Genomic DNA, 11,530 nt, shown 5'->3' on the forward strand with positions numbered 1-11,530 from the left:
GTGTTGTACCGGCTTCTTGGTACCCAGTCCGCTTCCAACGTGTCTTCGCTCTGGGCGGGCGATACGACATCCGGCTTCGTCTAACCCTTTCATCGGTATACTCTACATTGGCTTAACGTTGTTGTAAATTCAGGATTTCGGATTGCTAGGAACAGGTGCGCGATTTACGGAGAACATGTGACAAGGCGCCTTTGTTGAAACGTTGCGTCATGGGTCTACCACCATCGATTACCATTTGATAATGCTCACAATTTCCATGTAATGGTAGTATTGACGCCAGTCTAGCTCATTGCGAAAACTTATGTTGGTTCTTTCACAACCAACGCATCCAGTAGCGCTGCGCTGCTTGAGCGAATTTCCCCCATCAGCATTTTCGCATCCAGACGCTGAGTCAGGATGGTATAACTATATATTCTCTGCAAGAGTAAGTTTGTGAAGCTTTCTGACTGCTTTGTTTCGTTCCTTTTTTGATCCTGTACGGCGAGAGGAGGCAAATAATGTCTTCCATTACCCATTCCGTCTCACCCAAATTGGAGGCTGGTGAGAGCCATCCGCCACTAACTCAGCAGCCACGCATTGTTTTCCAGGACGAAGATGCCATACGTCCGGATCGCCGCAGCCATCGCCGTGGCAGTCGCCAACGCTCCGCCAGCCGCGATTCCATATCAAGTGTACGGAGTCGTGCTAACTCAACATCCGGAATCCCCATAGAGTTTCGCACCATCTCATTCCAGGTCTCTGAATCGCAGGCTATCGGACGCACACTGTCTAAGGATAGGAAAGCCACAACAAAAAAAGATGACGACAAAAACCACTTTGACAATATCGACTTCCATACACTAACCGGAACTCAAGTTTGCCAACAGTTCAACGTACTCCCCGAACAAGGTCTCAGCAGCAGTGCCGCATCCACTCGACTGCAACGAAATGGCAAGAATATTCTTCCTCAGCGCCGCGAGAACTATATGAAGAAGTTATTCGGCTATGTCTTCGGCGGATTCTGCTCCGTCCTTTGGGTTGGAGTTATCATATTTTTCTTATGTTGGAGACCTCTTGGCAAGCCGCCTGCTCCATACAACCTAGGCCTGGCGATATTGGTCCTCATCGTCATATTCCTTCAAGCCTGCTTCTCCGCTTTCCAGGACTGGTCCACCAAGCGAACCATGAATTCCATTCTCGATCTGCTACCGTCTGAAGCTCTTGTCATGCGAGACAGTGGGCTCGTCAAAGTTCCTTCCAGCGACCTGGTCGTCGGTGATATCGTTCGCATTGGTATTGGCAACAAGGTACCTGCTGACCTTCGGCTCCTTAATACCTCTGGTGACATTCGATTCGATCGCTCGATGCTCACCGGCGAATCTGATGAAGTTGAGGGAGCAACGGATATGACAGACTCAAACTTCCTTGAAACGCGCAACATTGCTCTCACTGGCACAATGGTTACCAATGGAAGTGCGACTGGAATTGTTGTTCTTACTGCTGGTAATACTGTCATGGGAAGAATCGCCAAAGCCACGGCGGGGGTTGAAGATGAGCCGACACTTATCCAACGCGAAATATCTCGTTTCGTGAAGATTATCGTTTGCCTCACCATTTGCCTTGCATTACTCATACTACTCACCTGGGTTGGCTGGCTACGTGTCGATCACTACAGTTTCATGAACGATGTCGCTATGCTCAACGACGTCATGGGATGCGTTGTTGCCTTCATTCCGGAAGGTATGCCTGTCGGTGTCGCTCTTACGTTGATGATGATTGCCCGCCGGATGAAGAAGGCCAATGTACTTCCCAAGGGTCTTTCAACCGTGGAGACTCTCGGATGTGTCAATGTTATATGTTCTGACAAGACCGGAACGCTGACCGAGAACAAGATGTCCGTCATGTCAGTGGGTTTTGTTGACGAGTTCCTTACCACCGACGAGGCATCCAACGAGTTTTCCCAGTCGGAGAAAGCTCAAGAGCGGCAGGCCCTCTCTCGGCTTCACCGGGCTTCTCTACTGTGCAACGATGCAACTTTCGACCCTTTGACAAAGGACCTTCCTGTAATGGAGCGGCAAGTGCAAGGCAATGCTACGGATGGAGCAGTCCTTCGCTTTGCCGAAGCTGCGAAGGCCGGTCGCTCGATTCACAATACTCATCCGAAAGCATTCCAGATCCCATTCAACTCGAAAAACAAATGGATGCTTACCTTACACAATACTCCACAGCTACCTATTTCCGGGAAACATGAAAAACAGGCGTACCTAGCCCTAGTCAAAGGCGCCCCCGACGTCCTGCTTCCAAAGTGTTCCTCTTATTGGTCGTACCAGACCAATGAGACTCGACCCTTGGACGACGATGCCAAATCTCGTTTTGCGGCCCTCCAAGAAAAACTGTCGCGTAATGCGGAACGAGTGTTACTGCTTTGTGAACGCCAATACTCACCAACCGCTGCCCTGCATTCGAACGAGTTTGGTGATGAGATCGTCCGGCATTGTATGCACGATCTCATCATAATTGGAGTCCTAGGAATCCTTGATCCACCCCGGGCCGAAACAGCAGATACGGTTGCCTCCTGTCGTCGTGCTGGAATCCGATTCTTTATGGTTACTGGCGACTTTGGTTTGACAGGAGCCGCCATAGCCCGCAAGGTTGGAATCTTCACTGGATCCGGAGATCCAGATACCTACGACACCCTTAGGCAAAGAAGATACTCATTCGTCGAAGGCGAGCCGATTGTCCTGCCGACGGGTAAAAGCTTGCTTCTTGAAGGCTATCAACTCAACCTACTCGAGGACGATGACTGGGATCTGATCTGTTCTTACGAGGAAATTGTCTTTGGTAGAACCACTCCAGAACAAAAGCTGCGCATTGTAAACGAGTTCAAGGACCGTGACAATGTTGTCGCCGTCACTGGAGATGGGGTAAACGACGCGCCAGCCCTTCGCGCTGCAGACGTTGGCATTGCAGTTGTATCGGGAAGCGATGTTGCCCTCGAAGCTGCCGATCTTGTGCTGATGGATAAGTTCGATTCAATCATTGAAGCTATTCGCCTCGGCCGTCTCGTTTTTCAGAACCTTCAGAAAGTTATCGGCTATCTCTTGCCTGCCGGCAGTTGGTCTGAAATTTGGCCGGTCTTGATGAACGTCTTCATTGGGGTTCCTCTCCCCCTGAGCTCCTTCTTGATGATCATAATTTGTGTCTTTACCGACTTATTCCTCAGTCTCAGTTTGATCATGGAAAAGGAAGAATTTGATCTCCTTGATCTCCCACCGCGCAATCACAAGAAAGACCATCTGATCAATCTTAAGATTTACCTGCAGTCGTACCTCTTCATCGGTGTTATGGAAACCGTTTGCGCTCACTGCATGTTCTTCCTCTACCTGTATCGCCACGCCAAAATTCCGTTCCATGCCCTCGTCTTTGCGTTCGAGAAATACTCGGACGGCTTTTATGGATATACTGAGGCTGAGCTCATTCATTTCCAAACCGCCGGCCAATGTGTTTACTTCGTCACCCTTGTGATTCTTCAGTGGGGTAACATTCTATCGATCCGGAATAAGCGTCTCTCTATCCTTCAAGCTGATCCTTTCCGCAAGGGCCGAAGGAACTTGTGGCTCTTCGGTGGCGCGCTGATGTCTTTCGTCATTGCCATCTTTGTCACCGAGGTTCCAGGGATCCAGAGTCTCTTTGGCACAGCGTCTGTACCTATTGAGTTCTGGTTACTGCCTTTACCCCTTGCCCTCGGTATACTAATCATGGACGAGATGAGGAAGTTGGTCGTGAGAACCTGGCCTAAAGGACCAATTGCTCGGATCGCGTGGTAACATATCGGGAGGGAGCTGGTCAATAGATGGTTGTGTTGTGAGAGCTCCAGATGGTTGTGAAATCAAAAGCCTGATGACGGACGGTTACGAAAATTGGAAATAGAAAGTCATATTATTAAATGACTTTGATATGAGCTTACTTAGAACAAATAAAATTTTTACCCACGAGCCTCAGGCCTAGGATTATGCTTTGGATCTGGTAAGTATGTTGTAATATCATGATTGAAGCTTCTAATCTATTTCTATTGCTTTTGAGGTTTAAAGTAAAAGTTATGTGGACGTCTTGTCTGCGGAATCCTCCTCATCCTCCGACGATGATGGCGGGGTAAAAAGAAATAACTCACAAAGCCACAAACTAACGCCAAACACTAATGGCGGAAGAGGCGCAAAGGCCAACTGTTGGTGGGGCTGGTGTCCATCTTGTCCGTATCTATGCCTGAAACCCATACGCGTTTTAAGAAGGGCTGGGTTGTTGACGAAGATGCAAGCGCAACATGATTTGAGACAAGAGGTGTGGAATTTTTGGAATTTTATATAAAGAGAACCCCCAACACAGCAAATTGCTTTTAAAACGATTGAGAGATTCCTCAAGGTCCTGCTGTGGTTTTATTGAAGCTATGGTAAAGTGTCTGAAGGAAATTGCTGCGTTACCCACCATTTTCTCTCCTCCGACGTGGACATCAAGGCGGACTTACTGTAACCACAACACTCAAGCTTCATATTCTTTTCTTATCGACGGTCATAGACGTAGATGTCGTCTATCGTTGAGTATGAGTTTGCATGCCTTGGTAGGAAAAATGGATTTCTCATACGATTATTATGTTCTTGCGAAGCCGACGGCAACAGACTAGGGTAATCAGCTGCAGCCCTGCAATTTTAGCGTAAACGAATGCTTGAGCGTGTGGGGAGTTTCGTTTTCAGCACGGAACACTGGGTTGGTGCTAGCCACAGGCGCCATCCTGCCCGCCACCTTCTCGATGCATATCGACGCCCGGCCTCGCCCACTCCATACGAAGTGCTTCCGAGGAACCTGCATGAGAAATTGGTCGGGGGATGCTCCCCCGGTCTAACTTGGCCTTGGGTAAATCAACTTTCACATATTGGACCAGGGGACCCGGAAGTCCGGAACAAGCTCCAAGCAAGGTCCATTTTGTGCTACTTTCTCCAGCTGCCAGGTAACGCTTTCTCACTCGAGATCTTCCTTTAGATGGCCGCTGTTGGGAGAGCTACCCTGGGTCTGACAATGAACTTCGCCTGCAAGTCTCTACTAGCTCTCTTCTGGAGCATTGCTCTGCTGCTCTTGTCCCTCAATGNCATGACAATTGTTGTCGCTGAGCCCATTCCCAGCCCAAGTGCTGCTGCTTCTCCCATTGTTGACCTCAGCTATGCTACTTACCAAGGCTACTACGATACCAATTACAGCCTCAACGTCTTTAAAGGGTAAATAAAAAACCCGTGCGCCTTTGCTTAATATAACGTCAATAGTTAACAGCGAGCTTTTCGCAGGATTCGATATGCGGCGGCACCCACAGGGAAGCTTCGTTGGCAAGCTCCTCGCGACCCAGTCAAGAACAGAAGCAGTATCATCGCAGCGCTGAACAACCCGCCAATTTGCCCCCAATCCGGAGCTGCGGGCACTCCAGAAGTTTACGGCTTCAATTCGGGTCCTGGAGACGAGGACTGCTTATTCCTCAATGTCTACGCTCCACCAAATGCTAAGAATCTCCCGGTGTTCTTTTGGATACGTAGGCTGCTCCAAAACACAGCCCTCGAGTATCGATTGCAATGAAGCTAACAAGTTACCCTAGACGGAGGCGGTTATGCGCTCTTCTCGGCCGCGACAGTGGACCCGGGCTCGTTGATGAACACCGGTGGCAACAATTTCATCTCCGTTGTGATTCAGTACCGACTTGGCGCATTCGGATTTCTAGCTTCCAGTGACGTTAAGGATTATGGCGCCCTTAATGCTGGTATCTTGGACATGAATTTCGCTCTTCAATGGGTTCATAAATATATTCACAAGTTTGGAGGCGATCCCGGTAAGGTTACGATTGCAGGAGAGTCCGCTGGCGCTGGAGCGGTCATGTATCAGGCTATGGCCTACGGCGGTACACAAAGCCCAAGCCTGTTCAACAACGTAATATCTACCAATCAGCGACGTGAATTTGCGGTGCTGACTTAACCCTCAAAGATCATTGCAGTTAGTCCATGGGTGCCAGGAGTATATAAATACAATGACCCTATTCCGACGCAGCACTACCAAGATTTCGCCGCCGCCGCGGGCTGTGGTAATGCGGAGTCAACCTTCAAGTGCCTAGTGAATGTGGATACCGCTGCGTTGCAAAATGCCAGTGGAACGGTCTCAACGTCTGGAGCATTCGGTACCTTTGGCTTCTTGCCTGTGGTAGACGGCGCATTTATCCAAGAAAGACCCACAGTCCAGCTGCTACAGAAAAGGCTCAGCGGCACGCGCATCCTCGTAGGCGTAAATCACCACCTCCACGTCTCCTTCCTCTTGCTCAATAAGCTGACCGAGTAACCAGAACAACGCGAACGAAGGCGTCCCGCTCAGCCCTCCCACCGTCACAACCGAAGCCGGTTTCCTCGACTACGTCAAAACGGCCTTCCCAGCCTTCGGCAGCGCCGACATCTCCAGCCTCCAGGCCCAATACTCCTACGCCAGCGACCACTCCCCCGTCAACCCCTCGGCGCCGCTCTTCGACACCCTCGGCGACAGCGGCCCCACCGCCATCAACCAATCCGGGCTGGCAACCGGCCAGCAGCAGCGCGTCTTCAACGTCTTCGGCGAATCGACCTTCGACTGCCCGAGCTACTGGCTCGCCGACGCCTTCCCGCAGGCCTGGAAATACCAGTACTCGGTCGTGCCGGCCTACCACGGCGCGGACCTGACGGCGTACTGGTCGCGCGGCGCGGCGGTCCCCGGCAAGGCCTTCACCCACGCCTTCCAGAAGATCTGGACCAGCTTCATCACCGCGGACAGTCCCGTCATCTCGGTCGCCGACGCGACGGCCGGTCTGCCCAACGCTACCGTGCCGCGCGGCCCGTACGGTGATATCGCCTGGCCGCAGTACACGCCCGAGCGGCCGGTTATGATGAGCCTGAATGAGACGGGCGGCACGCTGCGCGAGGTGAACGTGACGGCGAATCTGCGGTATAATGTCATTCTGGAGCCCGGCATCACCAACGTGTTCAAGTTGGCGGATGCGTACAAATGGGAGGGCGGGCGCGGGGAGCGGTGCCAGTGGTGGAGGAGCGTTGCGGCGAAGATCCCGGTGTGAGAGGAGCGGGAGTGTGCTGGGGATGGTCTGGAGGTGTATTCTTCAAGGCATGTACTTTATCATTGAGATGCCGTAGTGGCGCTCACAGAGTACGTAGGGGTTCTTCACATCATGTACATATTGGAGAATGAGATTTGGTTCAGAGCGATGGCACAAATGGCTGCGGCCGTATTATGTGGGTGGCGGAGAGAGCAAGCTCCTTCGGTGTCTAGCGACAAAGCTAGGGAGTTATATTTAAAATTATCGGTAACTTTCGTATATATCGTAGGACTCTATCGGAGCAATTTTGCAGGGGCAGGGTAACGTCTTAGCTAACTAACCAACTTTGTATACTAATAAATTTACCACCGTAACGTGTCCCGCTTCCACGTCGCCTAAGGCAAAAAAGAGAGCAGTACTCGTCAATCTATTGCGACTGTGGCGGGACCAAAATATATACTCTTACAATTACCTCCCCTCTGCGCGCTCGTCTTCGAGCGCCCCTACAAGGGCCCGCCTGCCAAGAGCCCTATACTATTGGTATCAGGCCTATATTTTGTGGGTGGAGCTGGTGCACCGAGCGTCTGCAGGGGTGGAAGTGGCTTGTATTTTATTTCAGAACTTTGTAAACCCCCCTTAAACAACAAAGAGTTAGCTTTTCAATACATATTGAATTGTGGGTACACTCATAGGGGCCCCTTGCTGCTTACGCCCCACCCACAAAATATAGGCCTGATACCATATATTAGCATCTCCCAGTAACGTAGGCCTTGCCGGGTCGCTACCGGGCTTGGACACAAGCCGACGCCTCCTCGCATCTAACCCCTGTAGACGCGCGTTACAGGGTATCCGACCTTCGGTGTCCCCCTATGTGCGCGCGCAACACACACCAGCAATTTCGCTTCGTACACACTAGGAAATTTTAAGTTTAACTCTTATAATTAAGCTTAAATAATTAAAGGCTTTGCCTTTCTTGCGGGTGTACAGCTCTTTTGGCAAGCGCATAGTATCTACTGGATGGTGCACTTGACCAGTGATTACCGAAATTGCTGTGTGTTGCACACACAGGGGAGGGGACACCGAAGGTCAGATACCCTGTAGACTGTACCAGAGCAAAGTGCCCAGGAGTCGCACCCTCGGCCTCCCGGCGACCTCCCGGCGACACCGACCGTAGGTCCTCTCGACTAGTCCGACACTAACTCCGGCAGATTCGCGAGTACGATTGTAACGTGTCCCTTCCATGTCGCCTAAATGGCCAAAATGACAGTAGTACTTGCGAAACCTAATATATGCTCTTACAACCACTCAACGCCGCACCCACGTTTCTGCGGCTTTTCGTTGACTTGGAAATTGATTCTTTTAAAAGGCCTGCTTTGCAAGAAGTATTTTAGCTTCTTTCTAAAGTAATCGAGCATTTGGTGTCGATGTCATAATTACTTTTGTACGAAGACGGCGTTGAGTGGTGAAACACGTTATAAAGTTGGTTAATATTAGTGTAATTCTAGGTGGCTCGCTTGGGTGGCTGACTCGTTTGGGTGGCTAAGACGTTAGCCCATCCATTATCGGAAGGCTCCGGAAGTTCACCAGAGAAACCCGGAGTGAACCAGATGTTGAATAAAATCCCCCATGAAACGTTATTAAGTCGATCCTCCGCAAGAGGATATAAAATTACTCCCAAGAGCCGTCGCTAAATCGATGCCGAAACGCCACATGCCATGCAAAAAAGCCAGTGACTCCGCCCACAGCTATCCCTATCCAGTTGCAAAGACGTGACGCCCCAAATGACATGATTTGCTGCACTGTACAAATTCACCTTTTCCTGACCTCGTAAACATTCTTCCGCAGGCCTGGGACCCCCCCCTTTGATTCTGGATTCTGCGTGACTTCAGTCCTAAACTCTCGTTCCACAACAATGCTGTTCATGGGCACGGCGATGCCCACCTCTTCATCTTCGCCATTCCTCTCTGCGCTATTCCAGAATTCGGCCGGCTTCGGCCTCACCACCGTGGGATCTAATTGTAGCCCCTTGCCATCCTTCGTTAACTCGACCTGCGAGCTGCTTGCGGGAAGCGGCAGCCAGCGATTCGGGCTTTCGTCGACGGAGGAATGCTGCCGGGAAGGCCGGGAGGGCCGGGTAGATTGCGTTTGCTTGGAGTACGAAGTGTTCTTGAGCGGGGAGCGGATTTTCCGGTACATGTGCCAGATTATAGGGAGGTTGGTGCATAGAATGCCGCCAAGAGGCTCGAAGACGGAGTACGCGCCGAGTGAAACGGTTGCCCAAGTAAAGTCTGGGGAGCCGTGCCCTAGCACAACGGTAATGCGAATGGCACTAACAACGCAGGTGCTGTTGCGAATTCAAGTCAGTTGATTATTCTCATTGCACATGGTCGTGCAGGACCACAGAGATATCGAAAATATCTACTCACGCAAGACCAACCGAGAAAATAGCGCATAGACCAATTTTCCTGCTTAGCGGAAGCTGCAATCGCAAAATTACTGGTATGGGAAGGAGAAAGATCCATATGTCGGTGGCCAGATTCGAGATGTTCGTGAAATAAGTGAACGTGACCAGGTTTAGGCAAGTTCCCTTTACGCTGTCGTCCCAAAATGTATTAATGGGCCGACAAACAAGTGCCAAAGTAACGGTGATGGCGATTTCCCAGCATACTACGAAGGCCGCGGTTGCGAGAACTATACGTTGGAAGATCGGCACAATGAAAACACGGTAGTAGAAAGCTAATATGGCAAGTTTGACGCTTCCCAGAGCCATATCGTAGAAATGGCTGAAGACATAATCGCCCTGGTTAATTCAACGCGTCAACACCTGCTCATTTGAACTTTTGGAGAGCGCATGAGCGCGAGTTGCCCACCTTCCGGAAAATTTTGAGATCTTCAGCAGATACAGCGTTGATGTGCCTTCCCATTCCATGCGGTGGGCCTTGATAGCCACTGTGAGCTGTGGAAGCGTATTAAGGACTTAAAGACTTACCATAACCAAGTCCGCTAGCGCATTCGCCAACTAAACAAATCTACTGCTGTTAGATTCTATTCGGTGGCTGAATGGGGCGTGGCAGAATACGCCGAAAGAAAAAAGAAAAATATCGAAAGTGCAAAGCATACAGTTGCGAATATAATTAGGTAGTCGTCAAGCCTGATGCCATTTCTCCCAGCCTTCTTCGCCCAGAGGCGAAAAGCGGTGCTGAGTATCGAGACAGGTATAGGGACGCTGTAACACCAACGGATTTCGTGTACTCGAGAATCGTTCTTGTGCGCTTCCAGATATGCCCACTGCTCTGGGGTGAAGGCGGACGACATGTTTCAAAGGGTGTGTGGACTTGGTGGTGGAGAAAGCGCAGCTAGGGCGGAGCTATGAGCATGGCGAAGAGCCCATTGGAGAGCGGCGGGAGAGGCAGAAGACTAAGAATTATTCTACGGCCTTGTGCGGAAGGGGAGATCATATCTAACGAAATGGGGATTGGTGTTTTGGGAGAACAGGCCATTGGCTCTTAAAACGAGGAATGCAAGTATCCTGGCAGGCAGGCAGGCTGACGGTCTGGTAAAACCCGGGTAGCTTCCCACAGGCCATTGAGAAAGAGCTGGGGTGGACGGAGGGCGAGCTTTCCTGTTTGGAGCTGACCGCGCATCGTGTGCCCGGGGTGAAAGGGAAGGGCTGGGAGAGGAGCGAAATCGAGCCCACTTACCGCTCCCACTGAAACGACACATCCATGATCCCCAGCGACGCCTCGCGGGCTAGCTGCTCGTCTTTACGGCATTTCTCTCCGTTCGAAAAACGAACCTGGGGGGACCGAGAAAGAGTGCGAACACAGCGAACAAGAAAGCGGGAGCTGGAAATCTCCGACTGCACAGTCGCTTGCACAATCGGCTTCCGCTTTTGCAGACCTGCAGCGCTTAGCATGCACTTTACCTGGTTACTTTCAGCTTTAAGCAAGGTAGCCCTGTGGCGCTAAGGTGACAGAAACCCTCTAAAGTGCTTTATTTATCCTTCATGCCTTACGGCCTTTTCTAGTGTCAGCCACTGCTTATTCGAGGGGAGACTTATATCAGACGCGGGGTAATAATGGCATTATGAAACATGCACACAATCGCTTCAGCGAAGCTTTAGCAGGATAGCCAATGGGCGGGTCGCAACGCAAGGTGGGACACCTACCACGAGAAAGGGTGTAAAATGACCTCAAACCATTCACACTCAACTTTCCAATCTTTATTAACTGCTTCTCATACTTTCTCATGTTATCCCTACTCCGCTTTCAGAGCGACTCCTTCTCATAGCATTAACCCACTCTGACTCTTCTGGCCTCGTCTGCCCTCATTATGAGGTCATGTCAATCGCCACGCCTCCCGGCCCTCACGGCACCACGCTCTTATAAGGCGTAAATAAGACCTAGATAACTAGACGGCTATAAAGATCTTATTATAGACTTAGAC

General features: G+C 50.7%; 3 protein-coding genes across 3 annotated transcripts; 2 read left to right on the forward strand and 1 right to left on the reverse strand.

Moving 5' to 3' along the window:
* Window positions 1–497: 497 nt before the first annotated feature.
* On the forward strand, window positions 498–3,806 carry K441DRAFT_554431 (cation-transporting ATPase pma1; the record flags this gene model as incomplete). Its single annotated transcript, XM_067643228.1, has 1 exon — window positions 498–3,806. One exon carries the CDS (start codon window positions 498–500, stop codon window positions 3,804–3,806), a length of 3,309 nt encoding a protein of 1,102 aa, XP_067505461.1.
* A 1,315-nt stretch (window positions 3,807–5,121) lies between these two features.
* Window positions 5,122–7,105, forward strand: K441DRAFT_554862 (alpha/beta-hydrolase; the record flags this gene model as incomplete). Its single annotated transcript, XM_067643249.1, has 5 exons — window positions 5,122–5,246; window positions 5,313–5,551; window positions 5,615–5,943; window positions 5,998–6,291; window positions 6,350–7,105. 5 exons carry the CDS (start codon window positions 5,122–5,124, stop codon window positions 7,103–7,105), a joined length of 1,743 nt encoding a protein of 580 aa, XP_067505462.1.
* A 1,504-nt stretch (window positions 7,106–8,609) lies between these two features.
* K441DRAFT_63631 (uncharacterized protein) lies at window positions 8,610–10,494 on the reverse strand. The gene is made up of 5 exons (XM_067646470.1): window positions 10,205–10,494; window positions 10,074–10,113; window positions 9,955–10,022; window positions 9,511–9,884; window positions 8,610–9,428 (listed from the first exon to the last, which is right to left on the reverse strand). Exons 1-5 carry the CDS (start codon window positions 10,397–10,399, stop codon window positions 8,894–8,896), a joined length of 1,212 nt encoding a protein of 403 aa, XP_067505463.1. The 5' UTR covers window positions 10,400–10,494; the 3' UTR covers window positions 8,610–8,893.
* Between the last annotated feature and the right edge of the window lie 1,036 nt (window positions 10,495–11,530).

This window comes from Cenococcum geophilum (genome assembly GCF_001692895.1).
Source record: "Cenococcum geophilum 1.58 unplaced genomic scaffold K441scaffold_15, whole genome shotgun sequence".
NCBI classification, from domain to species: Eukaryota; Fungi; Ascomycota; class Dothideomycetes; order Gloniales; family Gloniaceae; genus Cenococcum; species Cenococcum geophilum.